Here is a 25191-nt window from a genome sequence, read left to right on the forward strand (position 1 = left end):
TAAGTCCCATTGATTTCAGTAGCTATAAGCCAGCTATGTCTGGGTTGAATTATACCAACAAAAATTGCTGGGTGGGTTTTTTTTTTATGAGCTGTGATGCTTTAGAAAAAAAGTTGACATATCTAGAAATAAGAAGTCTCTAGGGAAATACTTTTTGCACACCTTTAGTGGGTTATGGACTTTTTGTACAGTTGGAAGTACTCTTACATACAGGGGTCCACAAATGTTGAATTGGCTTGATAGCCAATCATAGTTTCTGGCTCAGTTCAGACAACTTGTTTCTCTACACAGTGGGAAAACTCCATTCAGCAGTTGAGTTTTTAGGGGGCTCTCCCTACACAACATGTTCTAACTCCACTGTTGTGTGACTGTGGGGTCCCGTGGAGTTCAGTTCCTCCGCCCTCTCTCCTCCTCTGGTCCTCCTGATGGTATCCCATCGGTCATGCAAAAAACCCAAACCCAGTGGCTCTCCTAGAGCTGCACTTGCTCCTTTTGCCGCTCTTGCCAGAGAACTCTGTAGCCAGTGGGAAAAGTCAATCCAACGCAACAGAAAACTCCATGGAGCCCAACACACAACACAACAGTTGTGCAGGAACTCTCCTCTGCACAACATGGATATTCTGTGTGGAGTGTTTCCTAAAACAACTCCACCATTGGGTGGAGTTTTCCCTCCAGACAACACCTTCCCTCCAGACAAAACAGTATCCATTTAAACAACAACAGTTCTGGGGTCCATTAAAAAACAAACAAACTTAGCATATGTTGTTAAATGCTGTTAAATGCCTGGGAAAAGAGAAAAGTTTTGACCTGGCGCTGAAAAGATAACAATGTTGGCGCCAGGTGACCCTCATCGGGGAGATCATTCCAGAATTGGGGGGCCACCACTGAAAAGGCCCTCTCCCTTGTTGCCATCCTCCGAGCTTTCCTCGGAGTAGGCACTCGGAGGAGGACCTTGGATTTAAATTTTGTATACTTTTTTTTAATGTTCACTGTTTTTAACTTTTGTAAACTGCCCAGAGAGCTTCGGCTATGGGGTGGTATATAAATGTAATAATAAATAAATAAACGGTGGTTTAAAAACTCCACCATGGAGTTCTAAAACCACGGTTGAGAAATGTATTGTCTGAACTGAGCCTCTGGGAGCCAAAGAGGTTCTTGCATTTGGCTCTAGAGCAGCAGTAGGCATGCTGGTGCTCTCCAGATGTTTTGGACCGCAACCCCCAGAATTCCTGACCATTGGCCATGCTAGTTGGGGCTTCTGAGAGCTGTAGTCCAAAACATCTGGAGGGCACCAAGCTAGAGAGACAAAGTAGGCTGAGTCTTTTCGTATCTACGAGCTGGTGTCAGTAATTATATACTAGAGGAATAGGAAATTGGGGTGCATTTAGAGCGACCCCTTCTTTTTGCCCCATGTTGACACATGACTTGAATTAATGCCTTTTGACAGAGGCACCCCATGTTTCCCTGTGTTTGCTAGTATCTTTAAGAAGATTTTTCTGATGATAGGATGAGAGCAGCATTGAATTTACATGTGTGCACACAAATTTGGGGTTCCTGCTACTGTAGTTATCTCAGCATCAATTGGGACATGTCTGTATCCCCACCCCATTTCTAGCTATTTAACAGCTGACTTTATTTCACTCTCCACATAACTTCTTTTAAAGCGCAAGGAAAATCAAGAAACCCAGAGTAAAATGCTGGAGGTAAAAACACCCTCCTCTCTAATACAGCATGTGCAGAAGGCCAGCTAGCTCATTTTGTGAGTGCGAGATGGGTGGGTGGGGTGGCGGCGACAGAGACGAGTCGGCGCTACGGACTGAGCAATTGCAAATAAATAAACCAGATTCAATTACGTGAAGGTTGTCAAGACCGTTTTGAATCTGCTTGCCTCGATTCAAGGAGTTGGAGATATATGACATAAAAAGGCAGTGCCTGGGTTGTTTCTTTGTCACATTCTAGAACGTCCCTAGAAATTTAACTCTGGGAGGGGCTCGGCAAACAGGGGCAGTCTCAGCTCCCCATTGAGTTATGGTGACCTTCCTCCTCCTCCTCCTCTTATTGCTGCCGCTTACTTGCTTGACAGGTAGAGAGCCAGTGGGCAGGTAGGCCAGGGCATCTTCTTCTCACCACCTCCATTGTTTGAGCCAGAGCGAGAGACAGGGGAGCAAGCAGGTTGCAATGGTGAAGAAGAGGGGGTAACTCCATGGGGATCTTGCCAGTGGGCCCCTCCTGGGGTGTGGGCCCTTGACACGTGCCCAACCATGCCTGCCCTGGTCTTGCGCATGGTTAGCTGCTTACTCCCACTAACTTCAAACCCGCTTAATTGTTGTAGCTCACCCAAATTCCTTCGGGAGTTCAGCCTGCCCTGTGACAAACAAGGGTGTGTTCGTAAGCTAACAAAAGGTCTTGTAGGAAGGTAAGCTTTAGAGAATTTAGGGGTTTATATCTGTTTGAATGAGTATGTCTCCTTCCGCCAGAGCTGCTGATGTTTCGCTTTGCAGATGAATGTACGGATTTTTTAAAAGACCCAATCTGTCTAAAATCGTTGATATTATAATAATTAATAGGGGTATTCCAACGGTGGTTCTGTTTTTAGTGAACAAGGTCAGTTGTGGATTCCACACAATATGTTGCACTTCAGCATCAGAGAAAAGGGTGATTTTGTGCTGTCCTTTTTTCCTTTAACTTTGGCTCTAATTAGCAAGAGTGTTCCTTCTTCATAGATGCTTATAAATAACTCACGGCTTCTCTAGAAAGCCATGCATGTTTGATGATTTGGCCTTTATTTGCTTGCTGCGTGAAACGGTAACCAGCGTTGCCTGGCTGGGTTGCGTCGCGCTCCGGATCAGGTTGTGTGTAGAGCCACGTTCCCCTCCTCCCCGTAGGATCCTCATGCCGACAGATGTAGGGAGGGGAAACTCACGTGCGGAGGGGTGATGCCAATGTGATTTTCACCAGGGGAAATCTCAGTGTGACGTACAGGTTTGAATCACCATCGACCGAGCACGCTGAAATAACACGCGTCGACCTCTCTGGCAGCTTTTCTTACGGCTGCTTCAAGCTTTCTTCAGATGTTCACATTCTTTTGTTCTTAGAAATACTTGGGCCACGGCTTTCAAGTAAGGGAGAGGCCGTGCTGTCCCCATCCCATCCCTCACCCCCATGTGCTATCTGTACTCATTCACCTCCCCTCATCCCATACTCTGAATGAGGTTCGCTGTATTACCACGTTATGTCAACGAAGAGGAGGCGATCCCTGAAGGAACATGGTGACTCCTGGCTGAGAGTGGCCACGGAGCTGTGGTTTTCGCTTTGGCGGCGTTTCAGAAGCACTCGGGGGTTGCCAGTGAGCAGCGGGTTCACAACAGCCCGTCCAATGTGTCTGTGCCGCGCTCATTTAATTTTAAAGAGGATGTATGGTAGACTGAGAACGAGAGAGCAAGTCAAAAGCCAGAACCAGGAACGGCAAGTGTCGACTACCCGAAGAGGAAGCGCCATCGCCTTTCCTGTAGGCCACGGGTGCAGAATCTCTTTCAGCCCAAAGATTCCATTTTAGAGATGCTTGGGGGGGTGATGGTGGCATTCCAATGGTGGGTGTGGCTAAAGGCAAAGGGGCGGAGCCAAAATGCCCCAAAGACCAGCCTATTTTACCCCTGCTTTAGAAGGTAACCAGTAGCCAGCCGGGGCAGGTTATCTGTAAAGCTTTTGCTGCTGGATGGGTGATAAGTTTTCAACTTTTTATGTTGGTTGGAGAACTCTAATATATCAACCTCTCCTGCTGAACCCCCAGTCTGTTCTCCCTGCCCGCCCGCCCCCCATAAAGAAAAAAAACCCCCAAATCAAGTAAAAACTGGTAGTAACTTAATTAACCATCACAAAAATCAAAGGTAATGTTTTGTACCAGTTAATAATGATAGCTTGGAATATTATTCCAAGATCACCAGACACATGAGAAAATTAGGAATGTTCATCAATGTAATTCTGTGAATTTGTGAACTTCTCAGTGTGAAACCTTAGATTGAGGGGTGACTGGAAGGTGCAAGAGGGAAAAAGGAAGCTCAAGACTGTACATTTTCACGAAACCCCAGGAGGATGCTTGCAGAAACCAAGAATCATAGAATCATAGAATAGTAGTGTTGGAAGGGGCCTATAAGGCCATCGAGTCCAACCCCCTGCTCAATGCAGGAATCCACCCTAAAGCATACCTGAAAGATGGTTGTCCAGCTGCTTTTTGAAGGCCTCTAGTGTGGGAAAGCCCACAACCTCCCTAGGTAACTGGTTCCATTGTCATACTGCTCTAACAGTCAGGAAGTTCTTCCTGATGTCCAGCCAGAATCTGGCTTCCTGTCACTTGAGCCCATTATTCCGTGTCCTGCACTCTGGGAGGATCGAGAAGAGATCCTGGCCCTCCTCTGTGTGACAACCTTTCAAGTATTTGGAGAGTGCTATCCTATCTCCCCTTAATCTTCTCTTCTCCAGGCTAAACATGCCCAGTTCTTTCAGTCTCTCTTCATAGGGCTTTGTTTCCAGACCCCTGATCCTCCTGGTTGCCCTCCTCGGAACACGCTCTAGCTTGTCTGTGTCCTTGAATTGTGGAGCCCAGAACTGGACGTAATACTCTAGATGAGGCCTAACCAGGGCCGAATAGAGAGGAACCAGGACCTCACATGATTTGGAAGCTACACTTCTATTAATGCAGAGTTTCAAGGGATCCAGATTTAGGGCACAAAACCATTCACCTCTGACATCAGCACAAAAAGTCTTATCTGTATAGTGGAACAGAATAACTGAGTGCAGCCACTGGATTCTTCAGCTGAAAGAAGCATATATGTTGAGACTGCCCTTTAAATGCAAAATGTCTGCTTTCCATATTGCAAGATGCATCAACCCCAACTTCATACACCATTGTGAAAGCGGTCAAAAAAGGGATTAAAGTGTGTGTGTGGGGGGCAGTATTCAAGCGGCCCGTATTTCCCCACCCTGCACTCAATTTTATCAGTCCTATGAGCTTTAATCTCAACCAGCAATTGGTCTAAATTCTTTTCTCCGTTTGTCCGTCCTTCTAAGATAACTGGATACAAAGGAACATAAACAGAAGTAGCTGTGTTAGTCTTTTGTGGCAATAGTGATAAAGACTTTTGTGGGGCCTTAAAGGCTGACAAATTGGTCTGATGATGAAGTGGTCAGTGTCCGTGAAAGCTTATGCCGGAATACATTTGTTAGTCTTTCAGGTGCTACAAGAGTTGTTTTAAACTCTTGTGCTGCAGATGGAATTTCGGTAGGTGCCATTTGCTATTTAGGGTTGTGAAAAGCTGGAACAAGGAGCTGCTTCACACATCACGTCAAGCCACCATGGGTTAATTAACCCTCGGGGCACCGTAGTGCGTCCTGGGTGCCATTTTGAATATGCAAGTCCCAGCTGATAGTTGCCTTGGCTTGCTGTGTCGTGCAAACTCAGGTGCCAGGGTTTGTTTAAGGGTTAGTCAAGCTTCAAAAAACCCATAGTTTGTTTTAGGGTTATTTGAAGGTTGTCTAATTCTCAAACAACCCCCACAGCCCGGGTTTGCACGACACAGCAAGCCAGGGACTCACTGGTGCCATGCAAAAATGATGCCTGCAGATGCCTGGCACGATGCAACAGACCTTGTGGGTAAATCAAGTCACGCTGGGTTGTTGTGTTGTGTGAAACAGGCCGGACTTTGCTGCACAGTGGCTCAGTTCAACACAACCATTGAGCAATGTGTTGTCCAGCGGGGAAACTGGAAAACACTCCATACAGAATATCCACGCTGTGCAGAGGAGAGTTCCTGCATAACCGTTGTGTTGCGTGGAGGGCTCTGTAGAGTTTTCTGTTGCATTGAGTTGACTTTTCCCACTGGCTACAGAGTTCTCTGGCAAGAGCGATGGAAGGCACGAGTGCCGCTCTAGGAGAGCCGCCGGGATCGTTTTTCTACAGAAATGGCTGATGGGATACCATCGGGAGGACCGGGAAGGAGAAAGGGCAGAGGAACTGTCAATCAAACGTCGTGTTGACTTTTACTCAACTCCACGGTAGCCCACAGTCACACCATGGTGGAGTTAGAACATGTTGTGTGGGGAGAGCCCCTTAGGAACTCAAACGTTGAGTGGAGTTTTCCCACTGCATAGAGAAACGTGTTGTCTGAACCGAGCGAGTTCTTACATTCTCACGTGAGCCCCTCATCCTCCTCTGTACCTGGTAATTCTCTCTTGCATCTGCTTTTTTTCCTTTCCTTTTTCAACATAAAAGTCTATGCTACAAAATGAAATTGGTGTTGTGCAACTGATGCAAACCCATCCAAGATCAGCACATGATTCACCAATTCACATCAGATCAAATTTGTTTATTTGCATATAAGACAATAAAACGTTTTGAAAACGGTAACAACGAAAGATATGGGATATCACTTCAAAGGTAATATATGTACATAAAGTTAACCAAAACCCTGATCATATAGAACAAACCTGTAATTCTGGGTCTTTTGCTAAAATAAGTAAAGTGTACACACGCCTCTATCAGGTTATATAATATCACTTATGAATTTAAAGTTCTGAATCGTCTTGACAAGCACAGCATTCTCTTTTAAGAATTTTTCCCTGCATAGAAAATATGCAGTCTTGGCAAATAGATATCTATCTTGCCCACAAAGCAGTTCTATTGCAGCAGCCTTCCCCAACCTGGTGTCCTCCAGATGTATTGAACTGCAATAATAGAACCATAAAATCGTAGACCTGGAAGGGGCCTCTAAGGCCATCGAGTCCAACCCCCTGCTCAATGCAGGAATCCACCCTAAAGCATCCCTGACAGATGGCTGTCCAGCTGCCTCTTGAAGGCCTCGAGTGTGGGAGAGCCCACCACCTCCCTGGGTAACTGGTTCCATTGTTGTACTGCTCTAATAGTGAGGAAGTTTTTCCTGACGTCCAGCCGGAATCTGGCTTCCTGTAACTTGTGCCCATTCGTCTGTGTCCTGCACTCTGGGAGGATCGAGAAGAGGTCATCGCCCTCCTCTGTGTGACAAACTTTCAAGGACTTGAAGAGTGCTATCCTGTCGCCCTCAGCCTTTTCTCCAGGCTTTCAGTCTCTCTTCACAGGGCTTTGTTTCCAGACCCCTGATCATCCTCGTTGCCCTCCTCTGAACACGCTCCAGCTTGTCTGCGTTCTTCTTGAAGTGTGGTGCCCAGAACTGGACGCAGTACTCAAGATGAGGCCCAAACAGTGCTGAATAGAGGGGGACCAGTACCTGGCACAATTCGGAAGCTGTACGATCAATGCATCCCAAAATAGTGTTTGCTTTTTCTGCAGCCACATCACACTGCTGGCTCATATTCAGCTTGTGATCGACAACAATTCCAAGATCCTTGTGGGATGATCGAGAAGAAGGGGCGGGGCCAAAATACCCCAAATAGCGGCATATTCTAGCTTAAAGCTCTTACTGCCAGTAATGAAGCTTTAGGAGAAGCATTTTGTCCTTTTAGGGTGGGAAGAATCCAGGAAATGACCGAACGATGGGCAGTTGGGTGAAATAAGCCATCTGGGGCTTCCCAGTGGGGTTCAATGCCCCCTCCCCACCCTGGCATAGGCCCTCCTAAATTGTTTCCTGATCAAAGTGGCAGAAATGTTGGAATTCGTACAGTTGTAAAATAAATAAAATATCCAAACCACCACCTGCACATCTGCAGGTATATTGAGTCAACCTCTTGCATTAAAGTGTTTAAAAGTATTTGCTCCATTACTCCAATTGTAAACTCACGATTTCTTCCTCTCCCTCTCCCTCTTCTGTTTCAGCTTCATGTTTCCTGTGGCGGGTGGACTTGGCGCTCAGGGTACGTAAATACTCTAAAAAATGACTTGGATTCATAGAATAGTAGAGTTGCAAGGGGCCTCTAAGGCCATCTAGTCCAACCCCCTGCTCTGTCGTAACTGAACGTTGCTTGTGAGCCTTCCAAGTGTTGAATACGTCTCTGGGTGTGTGTTTTTTGGATTGGACTCTCAAGTGTCTTCCCAGTTGTCAAAGATTACTTCAGCACTGCCATTAACCGCAGTTAATGCAAATTACCTGCTGCGCAGAGCGGTAAAGCAGCAGTTTCTGCAGCTGAAACTCTCCCCACGCCTGAGTTCGATCCCAGCAGAAGCTGGTTTCAGGCAGCCGGCTCGGGTCGACTCAGCCTTCCATCCTCCCGAGGTCGGTAAAATGAGTACCCAGTTAGCTGGGGGGAAAGGTAATAACGGCCGGGGAAGGCAACGGCAAACCACCCCGCTATAAGGCCTGCCAAGAAAACGTCAGCGAAAGCTGGCGTCCCTCCAAGAGTCAGTAATGACTCAGTGCTTGCACGAGAGGTTCCTTTCCTTTTTCTTTTTAAGCCCTTGTTAATGGTAATTCTGGGTAGCATTCACTAGGGTTTAAGGCTTGTACAGACGGCACCCATAACCATGACTATGGCACAAAGTTCATTTTCATTTATTCTGTTTCGATACTGCTCCATAGGCGTGGCTCTCTGGGCGGTTCACAAAAATGAAAAACAAAGATCCGTTATACAAGGACAGAACAGTTTACATAAAAGTATATAAGCAGATAGCACACACACAGGCAATGCATATCTAAAACCAATTTTTAAAACATCCAACCAAATGCAATCCAGGACCTGGTTAAAAACTCACTATGTACTACAATGCCTGAGAGAAGAGGACAGTTTTAACCTGAAGCCGAAATTATAACAGGGAGATTTGAGGGGGCCACCACCGAGAAGGTCTTCTCCCTTGTTGCCACCCTCTGGGCCTCCCTCGGAGGAAGCAGCCGAAAGACGGCCTTAGATGCTAAACATAGTGTATGGGTCGGTTCATGCTGGGAAAGGCTCTCCATCCCTTACAGGCCTGCGAGAGGAGGGGATTGGGACAAAATCTGCTGGCAATGCGGCATCCTTGGGCAGATACTAGGATCTACTGCTGACACTTGCCCTGGTCGGCTGGGGCTGCCCACCATTTTAATTTCCCAAAATACTCCAGAGTGATGCTACATCAGGGGTATTGTGGAAGATCAGAGTAGCAACTAGACCCAGGAGCTCTGCCCGGAGCACTGCCACTGGGTAAGGTTCATTGACGGAGGCACAAGAGGGCACTTTGCCAAGTCCCCTCTCAAACTTGGAGCAGCCTGTGGTTTTATTTATTTATTTAAAGTGTTTTTGTCCTGCTCCTCAGCCAAAAATGGCTCCCGGAGTGGCTTACAATCAATCAGTAAAATAAGACAATCCCTGCCAGCAGGCGAACCATCTAAAAAGACACGACACGCAAGGAAAAGGGGATGGGGAGGGCAAAGGAAAAAAATTAGATTTTTCGTCAGGGCTGGTGGGATAGCCCTGCTTTGTCTCTCATCTCCTGAGGCGGGAGAGTCCAATCGGAGGAGACCCTGATGTTCCCTTTGCCTGCTCCTGTCTTCCTTGCTTTTTTTCCCTTCCAGCAGGGCAGTTGATGTCACTTAGCCCTATGTGCATGGGGGAGAGTCCAAGTGAAGCAGGCCCTGCTGTTCCCTTGGCTTGTTCATGCCTCCTGCCCCCGTCCCGACTCCCTTTGCTCCGCCCAACGGATGGGCCCAGTTGTGTCGGGCCAGGCCCACAGAGGTGTACTTCTAGTTGCGGGACGCGATGAGCTTGAGCTAACCTGAACCTGACCCGGCCTTTCCTGTCTTGGCGCAGGTATGTTCCCCATGCAACAGCAAGGCTTCCCAATGGTGTCCGTCATGCAGCACAACATGCAGGGGATGATGGGGATGAATTACGGCTCTCAAATGCCTCCCGGGACGATGGCCATGCAGGTTTGGAACGAATGCGTGTGTGGAGTCAGTGTGAGGCCGTGTGGCTTTAAAGGTGTTGTGAAGGGCGGCGTGTTAGCTGATCGTGGCAAGAGAGACGTGGCATGCCGGCCATCCCGGGAACCTGACTCAAGTGGACTTGGATACTTTTGTCTGCTGCCCTTCTGCAAACGTTCAAGGGAAAAGCCACACTCCGAGGCTTCCCCACTCCCGAAATCTCATACAGGTCTAACCTCTGTGCCTCCAAGCATCCTATCTGTGGCGATCCCTAACATCTCAGGTGTTTGGGACAGACCTACAAAGCTCTACATCAGCCTTCCTCAACCTGGGGCGCTCCAGATGTGTTAGACTACAACTCCCAGAATGCCCCAGCCAGCTCTGGCTGGGGCATTCTTGGAGATGCAGTCCAACACATCTTGAGTGCCCCAGGTTGAGGAAGGCTGCTCTACATGGTTCGGGTCCAGGCTACCTGTGGGATCGCCTTCTCCCGTACAATCCGCCCCGCACACTCAGGTCCTCTGGGGAGAACTTACTTCAGTCGGCCAAAACTAGGCTGACAACTGTTACCCAGAGGACCTTCTCTTCTGCTGCCCCCAGCCTGTGGAATGGCCTGCCGGAGGAGATGCGTCACCTTAACACTCTCTCCGAGTTTAAGACCGCTATAAAGACCAAGATGAATTTTAAACCTAAGAATTTTTAGATGTCCTGATTGTTATTTTAATATTGTATTGCTTTTGTATGGTCTTTTAATTAATTTTATATTGTATTTTACTAATGTTGTTCCCCACCTCGATCCAAAAGGAGAGGCGGGTAAAAAATACTACTATTACTACTAATGTATAATTCATTTCTAATCATAATTTATAATAATATTTTTATAATAATAATAAGCATTTTTGGAAGAGGCCTAAGTAAGAGGCCTTAATGCCACCCTTCTCCCAACCTCCAAATGTGTTTGAGTGCAATTCCCATCATCTCTGCCCAGCATGGCCAACGTCCTTGCTGATGTGAATGCGGGGGGTGGGGGCATAGTCTAACCCAGCCCTCTCCAACCTGATGCCCTCCCAATGTCTTGGACGGCAGCTCCCATAATTCCTAGCCCCTCATCTGGTGGTTGCCAGGCTGGGGGCCTGCCGTGAGGAGTGTCCGTGCTCGTGAAATAAATGTATAAAAGCTGAGTTGACGGCATTTTAAAAAAGAAAACCAGGTGAGCCTTGCTGTTAGGCAAGGCAGGGGCTCCCAGCCTTTTTGGCGCCGTGGGCATATTTGGGGATTTGAGAAACTGCTGTGGGCGCCACCACAAAATGGCACCCACGGTGGACGTGGCCAGTCACATAATGGCTGCAGTGGAGGCCTGGCTAGTCAAAAGGCGAGCTAAAGAGGCAGGGAGGGAATAGCAAGGCCAGAGACTGGGAAGCAGTGGAGAAATAGTCAGGCAAAGGTGTGACGGTCAGAGAAAGAGCAGGGCTAGAGGCTAGAAAGGGGGAGAAAGAAGACTGCCCTAACATCTTCCGAGGTTTTTCTTAAAACATTTTTTTTAAAGGGGCAGGGAAGAGAGAGGATCGTGAGTGCCGCTGGAGCTCCCTGTGGGTGCTACGTTAGGAACGCCCCAAGTCAAGGCATCCCTTTAATTTTTCCAAGTTGCGTATTCCTAACAGGGTTTATTTAGCTTGGAAAAAGGGAGGCGAAGAGGAGACATGGTAGAGGTGTACAAAATCATGCATCTGTATGGAGAATGTGGACAGGGAGACATTTTTCTCCCTCTCCCATAATGCTAGAACCCAACAGGGTCATCCCCTGAAGCTGATGGGTGGGAGATCCAGGAGAAATAAAAGGAAGGACTTCTTCACACAATGCAGAGTTAAACTATGGAACTCACTGCCACAAGATGTAGTGATGGCCACCCATCTGGACGGCTTCAAAAGGGGGTTGGATAAATTCCTGGAGGCAAAGGCCATCAATGGCTACTTGCCGTGATGGTTGTGTGCTATCTCCAGTATTCGAAGCAATAAGCCTGTGTGCACCAGTTGCCGGGGAACATGGGTGGGAGGGTGCTGTTGCACCATGTCCTGCTTGTTCATCCCTGGCCGATGGCTGGTTGGCCCCTGTGTGAACAGAGTGCTGGACTAGATGGACCCTTGGTCTGATCCAGCATCAGGGCACTTCTGATGTTCTTATGCTCCTGTGTCGTGGAGCAGAAATCTGGAGCTGTTAAACTGGCGGTTTTCTTTGGTTGTGCAGCACAACCTTGCGGGGTGGCACGCTTGTCGCGTTTCTAACTTTTACCGATGGGTTAAGTAATTTTATAAGAACAGAGAGCCGTGGAGGGACATTCCTCCAGCGGAGAGATCTTGCTGTAAATGAACTCATGTACATTTTCCGTCTGCTGAAAAGAAAAGAAACCCAACTGCTTGCGCTGCCTTGCCAGGGATTTTATTCTTTTAAAAAAACACCAAATGAAACCCTCGTTTCAAGTTGAAATTCTCATTCTGTCTGCAGGGTGGCATGCCCCTGGGTCCAATGCCAACATCTGGAATGCAGTTCCTGCGGCAGGCTCCCTTCCTAGGAATGCGTCCAGCTGCTCCTCAGTACACTCCTGATATGAGGAAGCAGTACGCCGAAGAACAGCAGTAAGCGATGCTTAGATCTTCTGCCAAAGTCTTGGCTGGATATGATGACTATTATTAATTATTAGCAGCATTGTGATTTATTACATTTATGCATTACTTCCAACCGCAAAACTTATTCTCAAAGCGACTTACACATGCAAATGCAAAACCCCGTAAATAATAGAAAAACAAAACTAGAAGCGATATAAACCATCATCACGGTACAAATGAAAACCAGCACCGTAAAAATAAAATCCGAGAAACAATAGAATGAGAGGTGTTCATCCGCAATCCACAAAAAAAATCTCCCTCCCTCCCTCCCAGCCTAAAGCGAAGACCACAAAAGCAGCCCTGGACAATTAGGCCATAGCTAATGTCCAAATGGCCGGGAATGTAAATACTATGTGCCCCAGTTGGTGGGGAAGATGGGTGGGAGGGTGATGTTGCAGCTGTGTCCTGCTTGTGGGTTCCTGGTTGGCAGCTGGTTGGCCACTGTGTGAACCAGAGTGCTTGGTCTGATCCAGCAGGGCTCTTCTGATGTTCTTATGAAAAGATGACTGTGTCAGTGACAGGCAAGTTTCCTTAAGGAGAGTGCTCCACAAACGCGGGGCCATCACAGAAAAGGACCCGTTCCTGAACTGTCACCTCCTGAGCTTCTCTCGGGGGGTGGGGGCACATCGAGAGGGACCTCTGAAGCTGGGCCTCAGGGATGAGATAAGAAGGTTTGTTCATCCTTCAAGAGGACTTATGTTGAAGTAGCATTTTAGTCATGGTTTAGAGATGGGGCTATGGGGTCATGTAACCCCTTCCCCATTGCACATACGCCCCTATCGTCCGCGATATTGCCCTCGGCTGTTCCTAACCCTGATTAGGGGGCTTGTAATCTCCAGATTTAGGCCTGGTCTGCCTGTGCTGCGGAATAAGGTGATGGAGAAGAATGTAAGAGCTCCAGACTGCAGATGGAGACGGCATTTTTTGTTTGCTTGTTTCTTTATTTGAGGCGTTTTCACTCCTCAGCCCAAAAGGCTCTTGGAGTACCTTACATATAATCAATTAAATGTGACAGTCTCTGCCTGCAGTTTGTTGCTCTGTCCAAACACAGCAAATCATTGTTCGTTTAAATGAGCCAGACTATCAAATCAAGAGCTGGGTATTTAAGTTAGAAGGGAGACAGAGCTATACAGTATTTTCAGTTATTTGTATGCACGTCCCTCTCTCTTCCCTGCTGCTGAAAGGAGGGGGTGGAAATGCCTGGCCATCAGCAAGTGGTTATTTCGTTCCTATGCTGTGGAGATTGCTTGCTGACTAGCATTTCCAAACACAGATGTAAATTTCAGAAGAAGAAGTAGAATTGACAGGCGCAGTTTCTGACATTCCAGTAAGCTGAGTTTGTTGACATGAGATGTTGGCAGTGGCCCCTGCCCGGTCACTGAGGTCATCCGAGGGCCTGCTCCTGGTGGTTCCACCTAGATCCATCCTCCGATTGGAATCCACCAGGGGAAGAGCCTTCAGCGTGGTGGCCCCCCTCCTGTGGAACTCCCTGCCTCTGGAGGTCAGGCAGGCTCCGACCTTGTACTCCTTTCGGCGCCTCCTGAAAACATCTTTATTCCAAGAAGCCTTTCTTTAACATGCAGCCTTGGATTTCTGTTGTTGTTTTTTGCTTCTTTTTAAATTTTGTTTTAACTATTTTATTCTGTTTTTATTTTCATTTTTACCTTGTACACCGCTCCGAAATTTTTCAATGGGGAACGGTATACAAATATTCTAAATAAATAAATAAATAAACACGCTAAGCCATGACCGTTAAGCATTTTAAGCTAACCATGATGGCTTAGTGTGTCATGTGAGCGACATTTTTCCTAACGGTGGTGACGTAACCACGGTTTAACCATGCTCACTAATGGCTTGCTGCAAATGGGTTAGCAGCCCTATCCATGGCTTAGCATGTTGTCTGAACAGGCCTGCTGAGTCTTGTATCTTTAACCATGATTAGTGCTCTCCATGGTCCCTTAACCCGGGCTTGCTTGGTGCAGCTGTAATGCTTAATATGGTTAACGCAAACCATGGTTTGCAAACTCTCTTGAAATCATGGCTTTGCCTCCTGGTTTGTGGCTAGCCTTTCGCTGTGGTTTAGGTATACAAACGTCACATTTAGCTGTGGGAGGCAGAAAACAGCAGCAGCTCCGGTTAAGCGTAGCATCTAAGGAGTGTTTTTAACCAACATGACTTACATGTCGTTGTAGGAAACGATTTGAACACCAGCAAAAGTTTTTGGAAGAGGAAAGGAAACGGCGTCAATTCGAAGAGCAGAAACAAAAGCTAAGGCTTTTAAGCAGCGTGAAACCAAAGGTAGGTTGTAAATGGTGTGTTCAGCGGCAGCCTGTTGCATTTTAATTAATTAACTTCTATCCAGCTGAAAAATTGAAGCAGCTATGGGTGCAACCCTATGCATGTTTAGACAGAAGTAAGTCCTACAACTCCCAGCATCCCCCAGCCAGCCATGTTGACTGGGGAATGCTGGGAGTTGTGGGATTTATTTCTGCCTAAAAACATGTGGGGAAATGTGTGTTTTACTAAAGACTTTCCTTTGCTTCTAGCACAGAACTTTAAGGAGGCTCATGCAATCATACTCTGTTTTAATTTCATGTATTTAAAATATTTATTATGTGTTTTTATATGTTTTATTGGTCTGTTGACTGTAATAAAAGGAATTGAATTGAATACTAAAGATTTTCTACAAACTTTCAGTAAAGAATGTTATACCTTTAGTTCTAGGCTACTTAATACACCTAATACAGTACTTGGCAACTATTATGTTTTAAGCTTGGTTATTATAAGATGGTCTCACTCCTTCTAAGCGCCTTGCTCTAAATCTAAGTGCCTCCCATTTACTAATATCACTGTTAACACCTTTGTCAATTCCATCAACACTCAAAAAGTCCCCATCTTCTCTTTAAGCATCCTGTCGCTATGTGCTATGGTTGGCAATGTATCTTTAAAAAAAGGGGGGGAAAGGTACATTAACCGCAAAGTTTTCCTCGTTAACCTCTCTCTTTAGCAAAGCCAAATAACTCTGCTATCCAATAATTACTTCCTGAGATTCACTCAGGCTCAGACTAGACCCACAGAACCAATCTTTTCTCCGGCCTATTAGCCCTTGGGTCTCTTAGCATACAAATGGATGCTGCTCTTATCAGTAAGCAAAGACCTTCTGGCAGGCTCATTTGGCCACCTTAAATAAGCTCAGATATATCTTTTACATTTTTTACACACGCTTAGGATTGCACCCTAAGAGAACTTATTCTTTTGAAGAAAAAAACATACATAGTACAAACCATTACAGCAAACTCTCTAGCAACAGAGCTTCAACAAAAGCAGTATAAGCAGGGCATTAAATTATAAACTTCTCCTGGAAAAAAATGTTTTCAATTGCCTGCTTTGCCTGAAGGAAGTTCCATCCTGAGGAGCCACAAACGTTTTTTTCTTTTTCCTCCTCCTCCTCCTCCTCCTCCTCCTCCTCCTCCTCCTCCTCCTCTTCTTCTTCTCCTTCTCCTTCTCCTTCTCCTTCTCCTTCTCCTTCTCCTTCTCCTTCTCCTCCTCCTCCTCCTCCTTGGACAACCCCCACACACCAAAAAAATGTGCTTACTTTTCGATAAAAGTTGCGTATTCTGTCAGAGCACAATCCCATGCGGCAGGGCTGAAAATCAACTTATTTTTTTCCTCTCCCCTCCCCATCCCCTTTTCCTTGTATGATGTGTCTTTTTAGATTGTCAGCCTACAGAAAAGGACTGTCTTATTTTCCTGATTGATTGTAAGCCGCCCTGAGAGACTTTTTTTCCACTGAGAAGGGAAAAAGGAAAGGAACCTCTCGTGCAAGCACTGAGTCATTACTGACTCTTGGAGGGATGCCAGCTTTCGCTGACGTTTTCTTGGCAGGCCTTATAGCGGGGTGGTTTGCCGTTGCCTTCCCCGGCTGTGATTACCTTTCCCTCAGCTAACTGGGTACTCATTTTACCGACCTCGGGAGGATGGAAGGTTGAGTCGACCCGAGCCGGCTGCCTGAAACCAGCTTCCGCTGGGATCAAACTCAGGCCGTGGGGAGAGTTTCAGCTGCAGAAACTGTTGCTTTACCGCTCTGCGCCACACGATAAAAATATCTGTAGGATAAAAATATCTGTAGGACTTTTTTCTGTTTACACATGCTTCAGATTCTGCCCTAAGAGCTATTTCACAGTAGGTTGTGTCTGTGTTTCAGATGGGTGAGAAAAGCAGAGACGATGCACTGGAAGCCATTAAAGGGAACTTGGATGGCTTCTCCAGAGATGCTAAACTCCATCCCACACCAACGTCGCACCCGAAAAATGCAGGTATTCATTTTTCATAAGAAATGCTGAAAATGAAAACTTCTAATGGTTGCAGCTTCAGGGTAATGAAAACAGTTAGAGACAAATTTTTTTTACTGCTAATATATTAAGAGCACAATCCAGCCAAACTTGTAAATCTCATTGGTTTCAGTGGGAGAGATTTAAAAATATCTTCTACTAATCTATTGAAATCAGCAGGACTGAAGCGTGAACCTTGGCTGGATCATGGCCATATTTTGTTACCATTGAAATCAGAAAATTGGTAAATGTTTGACAGAAATATTTAAAATAAGTTTTAGGTGGCCAACTACAAAACTTTAGAAAATGTTCATCTTCACCAAAACAGATTGTGATCACAAATGTTCACCTTTCATGTTTTACCCTGATATAGATATAGAATGAATATACATATAGATTGTAATATTTGATGTCCTTCCAGCCAACCCAAAGGATTCTCCTAGATAGTTTACAAATAGAATAAAATGGAAGAACATAGTGCACATAAAAGCAATACATGGCTGTCATTAAAAAGCCAAAATACAGATCAATCAATATAAACTAGCTCAAAAATTAGCAGTTGACAGATCGTTTGAGTAATTAAATTTAAAATAGACGATATAGATTTTCGAAAGGTTAAAAGGAGTCGGCCCCACAGTTCTCTTGAGACAGAGGGACTGTTCACACAACACTGAGTGTGGGTGGGTTATTGTTGAGCCATGAGTTTGTTTGTTGTCTGAACCCTGGACATTTTCTGCAGGATGGCTTGCTGTCCACCCTGAACAACCCGACGACACACCATGGGTTCTCAAGGTGGCTTGTTCCAGAAGAATAAGCCACACTACATGGTTAATCCACTGTGTGGAAAATGTCCTGAGTTCAGACCACACGCTAACAAACAACCCTCAGCCAGTGGCTGAGTGCAGGTTAGCATGTTGTGTGAACCCAGTCAGAGAGTTCCATAGTTAAATGTGCCATCACGAAGGAGGCCCTAGTGTCTCTCTGCTCTTCAGACAGTGAGGGCATCTTAAGGAGAGCCCTTATAGATGGTAGATGATGCTGGGCTGGTGGACATACTGAAGGAGATTCTCCTTCAAGTTTTCAACACTTGCTGAAGAAGCAAGCCACTTTTTATTTTAAATTTGAACTCGAACGCGGCTTGCCTCTTCAGCCCTGCCAAAGTGCTGCAGTGAAAATTTCAGCGTGAGCTCCAGCTGTATACCTGGTTCCCCCGTCCCGTACGTGCACATGTCTTAGCAGGTTAAATGAGCAGTCAGGTGAGGTTGATTCCTCTTCCCCCACTCCCCAATTCGGAGGTTTCTCAAACAGCCGCCCTACACGGCTGGCCGGAGGGGTGGGCCCCAAAGGACAAGCAAACCGGAGCAGCGGTTCCTCTGTACGGCAGATTATGAAACTGTGCTCTGGCCAGGTTGTTTGGAAGGAAGCGGCATAAGAGCCGGCCTGTTTTGCCTCTGCCCCAAATGGGCGCTTCTCCCTTTTCTGAGCAGAGAGGCTTGTTTCTCCCTCTGCTGGTTTTCCGCTTTGTGTGCGCCTGTACGCGTGAGTGTGTTCATTCCATTTTGCAGATCATCCCATCCCATCCCATCCTGCTGTGCCTGTCTCCCAAACCTCTGCCTTTCTTGACGACGAGGAATTTAGTGACTTTATACAGGGGCCTGTCGAAACCCCGGCATTCGTGCCTCCGGCCTCCTCCCAGCCTTTTCAGTCTTACCGTCCCAGCTCCCAGGCTGCGCAACGGCTTTCAGAGAAGGCTGTGGCCCAGCCTCTCCCTCCAGCCCAGATTCCAGTGTCCTCCATCCACCATGGCACCATTGGCCTGGTTCCTTATTTCTCTCCTTCTCCAGCTTCACAAAACATTCAGAAAACAGGTAACACACCCTATCTTTGGTGGTAGCGTTGGGGAGGGGTCGGCGGGGAACGAAATATGTCAGTGGGAACAGACGTTGTGCTTGACGAATGCCATCTAATCCACTGCAGAGAGGCAAAGGATTTAAATCAGAGCTGTGGCATTTAGGCTGCAGTCCTGAAACACGTTTACTGGGGAGGGAAGCCCCGTTGGAGGGCAGCGGGACTTCACTTCTGAGCAAGCGCACCGCGCATTGTGCTGTTAGTCGACGGGAGAGCTTCCGATCGATTGAAAAAGCGCCTGCCGTGACTCACCCGTGTATCGCCGCAAAAATCACGCCAGCGGCGGACTCGGTTGGCGCGTGCCGATGGAAATGCAATCAAAACGGGTCCGCTGAGAAACAAGAAAGGGAGGCGTCGGCACGCTAAGGAAGAAATGCGAGCTTTGCAAAAGTCCAAAATAATCTTTTTAAAGGGCACGTAAACGGCAGAGCACATTCTCATGAGGACTGAGGATTCTCAGCAGCTGTGGAACATGAGCGTTAGTTGGAAGGTGAAAAAGGGGCTGGATATGGCATTACCAGTGCTCCAGCCCTGGATATGGGGCTACTCATTAAAGTGCAGAAAAGAGCAACTAAAACTATGAAGGGTCTGGAGCATCTCCCCTATGAGGGAAGGTTACATCCGCTGGGATTGTTCAGCTTGGGAAAAAGGAGGCTAAGAGGAGACATGATAGAAGTGTACAATTGGTATGGAGAATGTGGATAGGGAGACATTTTTGTCCTTCTCCCATAATACTAGAACCCAACGGGCTCATCCCATGAAGCTGATGGGTGGGAGATTCAGGACAAATCAAAGGAAGAACTTCATCACACAGCGCATAGTTAAATTATGGAACTCACTACCACAAGATGTAGTGATGGCCACCCTTTCGGATGGCTTTGAAAGGGGGTTGGATGAATTCCTAGAGGCGAAGGCTATCCGTGGCTACTAGCCCTGATGGTTGTGTGCTATCTCCAGTATCTGAGGCAGTGAGCCTGTGTGCACCAGTTGCTGGGGAACATGGGTAGGAGGGTGCTGTTGCACCATGCCCTGCTTTGTTGGTCCCTGGCCTCCGGCTGGTTGGCCGCTGTGTGAACAGAGTGCTGGACTAGATGGACCCTTGGTGTGATCCAGCAGGGCTCTTCTGATGTTCTTGTTCCTGTGCTTTCAAGATTTCCTGCTTGCCTGTGGCATGTTGGAATGGGACGAAGGTCCGAGCTGAGGTGGTTAAACCAGATCCAAATAACTCCTCCTTTTATTTGTCCAGGCCCTTCCTTGGAAGAGAAGCCCTTGCCGCCTTGCGGGTTGAGTGAATTTGGGCAGCCTCAAACCAACCCCCAAACGCCTGAAGTTGAGCCCAGTGCCGCAGCTCCGGCTGCGGGCTGCACTGAGCCCAATAACCGGAAGTCCGCAGGGGCGCTCCCAAGCGGCCGCCCCTGTCCAGAGCCAAGCGAGGCTTCCGAACCAAACTTGTCAGTTAAGGAGCGCGGTGAGCAAATCTGTCTTTTTTGGCAAAGCGAGCACTCAAATGCTGCTTGAACGTGCTTAACCTCTTAACAGGAATGCTGGGGGGGGGGGGAGACTTTGCTCGAAACCCCTGCTTCGGTATTAACAGCGTCTGTTCTCCGTGACTCACACGTAACACCAGCAAGACCTTGTTCTGATTTCAGCCCTCTTTTGTCTTTAACCCCCAAAAGGGTCACAACGTAACGTGCTTTTCAAACACGGTTCAGCCCTGCCTCTTTTTGACGAAATACTGTTCCAATTGTGCATGCTCTCTTCCGATTCTTGTCCTTGTTGTTGGTGATCTGGCGGGAGGGGAACGGATACCTTATCCACTAAAAACACCCCCCTTTAATGAAGTTGATGTCTCCAGAGAGTGAGTAGTTCACCACCCAATGCATAATTAACTGATAGAATTCACAAATTCAACACGTGGTTGTTACCAGGGGCTCTTGGTTGGTGTTGGAGTTTAACGTGATACAGACGAAGCCATCTCTTTCCTTAGGGGCTGTTAGGTCTGTCTGATGCTTCATCTCTAACGCAGCTCAGTTTAAAATGCCAGTTGAGCCTTTCTCCCCCGACGATTTATGTTACTATTTCAACTTCGCTGCAACCCCTGGATTGCACCTTTTGAATGACCTTCTAACAGTCGCAGTGGTTTTTCAGGTTTGATGAAACGGCTGTTCACTGAGTAAATAAACACAGCAGCCTTCCCCCAACCGAGAGCCTTCCAGATGTGTTGGACTACAATGCCCAGCTGGCTGGAGGATGCTGGGAGTTGTAGTCCAACGCATCTGGAGGATGCCAGGGTTGAGGAGGCTGACATAGGGTAATGATGTGATGGATATCTTTTTTTTTTTAGAAAAGTGCACTTGGAACGGGCTTTGTGAAATAGGAATAGTTTTGCCCAAGCACCCGAGTAAGGCAGCGAGGGCTTGGAGGGGCCATGAAATGAACTCGTGATGGATTCTGCAAGTCATTGCTCTTTGCAACATGCTAGATCTCCTCTCTCCCCCCTACCCCAGTTGGCCAAAGAGAGGTAGGGGCCAATTTTGCTCGTGAAACTTCTTCAGCTCTGTCGGATTCCCAACACAAGGCGATTGTAATAGTCAACACTCTAGGGCAGCCTTCCTCAACCTGGGGCGCTCCAGATGTTTTGGACTGCATCTCCCAGAATGCCCCAGCCAGCTGGCTGGGGCATTCTGGGATTTGTAGTCCAACACATCTGGGGCGCCCCAGGTTGAGGAAGGCTGCTCTAGGGGCAAACGAGGTCACCTGAATCCATCTGGAGGCAATGAGGACCAGAGCGTTGGGTTTCCTTTCCTCTGCTAGTTACCCTTTCTAAGGTATCGATGGATTGATTATATTTTTATGCTGCCCATTAGCTGAGGCTCTCTGGGCAGTGCACAATTAAGACCGTAAAATACAAGTATCAAAATAAGTTTAAGGTTAAAAGTTAAAAAAAAGGCAATATAAAACCAGGTAAGTTACAGTCCAGGGAAAGCCTGTGTGAAAAGGTATGTTTTCAGGAGGCGTTTAAAGGATGTTACATTTTCCGCCTCCCGAACCGCACGAGGGAGGGTTTCGCAGATGGTGGGTGCCGCGGCAGAGAAGGTAGAAGCGCTGACTCTGTTCAGATGACGCGCTAAGTCACGGTGGTTAAGCATTTTGAGCTAAACATTATGGCATAGCGTGACGTGTGAACCATGACTTAGTGTGTCATGTGAACCATTCATAACCATGGTGGCCACATAACTACGGTTTAATAATAATAAATTTATTTCTTACCCGCCTCTCCATTTGGATCGAGGCAGGGAACAAAAATAAGTATAAAATACATAAAACTGAATTAAGAACATAGTATACATGATTAAAACATCCTAAAAACATCCTAAAATTCCACTGGATAGGCCTGCCGGAAGAGATCAGTCTTGATAGCTTTCTTGAATGCTAAAAGACTATTAAGTTGAGTCTCCTCTGGCAGGCCATTCCACAGTCTGGGAACAGCAGAAGAGAAGGTCTTCTGGGTAATACTCGTCAGCCTAGTTTTGGTTGACTGAAGTAGATTCTCCCCAGAGGACCTGAGTGTGCGGGGCGGATTGTACGGGAGAAGGCGATCCCGCAGGTAACCTGGACCCAAACCATTTAGGGCTTTAAAGGTAACAACCAACACTTTTTACTTCGCCCAGAAACTAATTGGCAGCCAGTGAAGAGATTTTAAAACTGGTGTAATGTGGTCCCTGTTGAGTTATGGCATAAAAGCTGATTAGTTATGGCACAGACTGGGACTCTGGCACATAACCTTTTTGTATTAAGTCTCTGTCTGGGCCTCCAGAGACTAGCAGAGGATGCAGCGGTTCTCAGCCAAGAGACAGCAAAGACATGAATTAAGGCAAAGATTCTTGTAGGTTAAAACAAACCTTTTTACTGGCAAATACATATAATTTAGTTATGGCAGTACAGATACAAATACTTACAAACGGTCAGTCAATACAGCACACATCAAGTTGTACAGTGGGACAGCAGCAGACGCAGAAGAGATAGAGAACATGCAAAACACATTTACTTTTATAGACAACCTGTACAATGATGCAACTCCTTGCAACCCTTAATTGAAGACAATCACTTAGACAATTATTCAATTGTTACACTCAATGTCCAGGTGTAGAGTTGACCTTTAAGTTTCTGCTGAGTCCTCTGTTCTTCTAGATCCTCAGCAATTAACAAAGCAATGGAAAACATAACCAAGATCCATTCCAGGATCCAACAGTCCCCCCTAGGTGACCAACGTGGCTGCCATATTTTGAACTAATTGAAGTTTCCGGACTAGGCACAAAGGCAGCCCTATGTAGAGCGCATTGCAGAAATCGTGGCTCAGAGTGACCAGCACGTGCACAACCGTCTTTAGGTCTTCCGACTCTAGGAAGGGGCGCAGCTGGCGTATCAGCCGAAGCTGATAGTTGGCACTCCTGGGGTATCATTTGGAGCGACGGATTTAAACACGCACACTAACCATTTGCTGCACCTAACTGTGGCTTAGCGTGTCATCTGAACAGGTCCGTTAGTATGTCTGAGGAAGGCAGTAGAACAGATCAGATCCCCAAACTGGTGCCCTCCAGACTATAACTCCCAGGATTCCTAGTTACTGGCCAGTGCGGGCCGGCGGTTCCAATGTCACTGGGGCGGTGAATCCAGTCTGGGTTTCAGCCCGAACTCTAAAAGAGCTATTGCTACTGGCCGTGCTGGCTGGAGCCAGTGAAGGTTGAAGTCTAAAATATCCGGAGGGCACCAGGTTGGGGAAGGCCAGAATATATCTTATTACGAGCAGCTGGTTAATGAAAGGGACGTCTGGCGTAGCTGAATTGCATTCGTTTTACAAATTGGCCAATGATCCTGTAAGCTCAGAGCTCAGCGCAGAGAGATGTGACAGAAGCACTGTGTTGTATAAGGCTGTTTGGAGCTCTGATTTGTATGCAGAAAGCAAATGTCTCCACTAAGTTATCTGCCTTTTTTTGTTTGTTGAACCAGGAATGTGCCTGTTTTCCTGAGCTACTTGCAGAAAGCTGATTAGAAGAGTCACTTGCTGCTCTGGTTTCCAAAATACAGTTCTCTCTCTTTTTGTTTATGTGTGTGTGTGTGTGTCTTTAGGTGTTGGAGTATTCCCTTCACAGGATCCGATGCAGCAACTGATGCCTCCATGGATTTACAATGATAATTTAGTTCCAGGTAATAATAATAATAATAGATTATGATGATGATGATGAAGAATCTAGCACAGCCTTCCTCAACCTGGGGCGCTCCAGATGTGTTGGACTACAATTCCCAGAATGCCCCAGCCAGCTCTGGCTGGGGCATTCTGGGAGATGCAGTCCAACACATCTGGAGCGCCCCAGGTTGAGGAAGGCTGATTCTAGCAGGAATTGTCTTTATTGATCTTAGAAACTCTGTCAGCTCTTCTCCCTTTCTGGATTCCTTGTAATTAACCCAACTTCGTTTCTTAAGGTTGTTTGTCTTTTATGCATGTTGGCAGCTTGGCAAACAGAGAACGAAGTGCTGTGTTAAATATTGATTAGCCGACACTGAATTTTAAACTCCGGCCCTGCCGCTAAGGGTATCCCTTTACAAGGATGATAAAAACAGAAGCCATCTCTTCAGAACCACGGAGTGGAATTTATCAAAGCGGACGCATTCCCTGAGGAATGTTATACGCTTTTGGGTTTGCTGTCCAGCTTAACATGGAAGAGTCCTTCTTCGGTCGGCATTTGATGACGTCCAAGTCCGAAGTGTGTGTCTGTGAAAAGCAAATTCCTCTGTTGGGCACAGTTAGGAAAGGAATTGAAAATACAACCGTAAATATTATACTGCCCTTATACGAAGCTATGGTGCGGCAAATCTACGCGGCGGCCATCCTGGGAATAATGTGTACAGTTCTGGTCACCACACCTAAAAAAGGATGTTATGGAGTTGGAAAAAGTGAATAAAATTACAGCCCAAGTCGTCAAGGGGCTGAAGCAGCTCCCCAGTGAGGAAAGGGGGCAACGTCAGGGACTCTTGATCTTGGGGAAAAGGAGGCTCAGGAGCGACATGATAAAGGTGTACAAAATGATGCCTAGTGCGGAGAGTGTAGATAGGGAGACGTTTTTCTCCCTCTCTCAAAATACTTGAACCCAATGGGGTCATTCCATGAAGCTGATGGGTGGGAGTGCCACGACACAGGCTCTGGACAACAGACCCGGCCGCGGCTACTCCCTGCTCAAGCCAAGCACCACCGCTTGATACGCCTGAGGCGAGGGATAAAAACCACCTTCCTCCAAACTATGTGGAGAAAGGGGTTAAATGGAGAAGGATTTCAACATATAAAATAAAACACTGTGAGTTATATGTGCTGAGGTGAATTATTGACAGAGTGGGTGCTAAATGTGTAAACTTCAGATGATAAATGCCAAACAATGTGGGATTTTTGTGGTAGTTGAAACAAAATAATTA

General features: G+C 46.8%; 1 protein-coding gene across 6 annotated transcripts in view; it reads left to right on the forward strand.

Moving 5' to 3' along the window:
- Nucleotides 1-25191, forward strand: part of SYNRG (synergin gamma) — a 77258-nt gene that overhangs the window by 4079 nt on the left and 47988 nt on the right. For 2 of the 6 annotated variants that reach the window (XM_063146680.1, XM_063146681.1), the window contains exons 2-9: nucleotides 7805-7842; nucleotides 9709-9827; nucleotides 12324-12454; nucleotides 14677-14782; nucleotides 16689-16800; nucleotides 18381-18683; nucleotides 19970-20191; nucleotides 23854-23931. In XM_063146680.1, the coding sequence (XP_063002750.1) occupies nucleotides 7805-7842; nucleotides 9709-9827; nucleotides 12324-12454; nucleotides 14677-14782; nucleotides 16689-16800; nucleotides 18381-18683; nucleotides 19970-20191; nucleotides 23854-23931 (1109 nt within the window). Of the gene's footprint in view, nucleotides 1-7804; nucleotides 7843-9708; nucleotides 9828-12323; nucleotides 12455-13745; nucleotides 13812-14676; nucleotides 14783-16688; nucleotides 16801-18380; nucleotides 18684-19969; nucleotides 20192-23853; nucleotides 23932-25191 lie in introns of those variants that run through there. The other 4 variants (XM_063146685.1, XM_063146686.1, XM_063146682.1 and 1 more) reach the window with 3 other exon arrangements.

This window comes from Elgaria multicarinata, chromosome 22 (assembly GCF_023053635.1).
Source record: "Elgaria multicarinata webbii isolate HBS135686 ecotype San Diego chromosome 22, rElgMul1.1.pri, whole genome shotgun sequence".
In the NCBI taxonomy this organism is placed as follows: domain Eukaryota; kingdom Metazoa; phylum Chordata; class Lepidosauria; order Squamata; family Anguidae; genus Elgaria; species Elgaria multicarinata.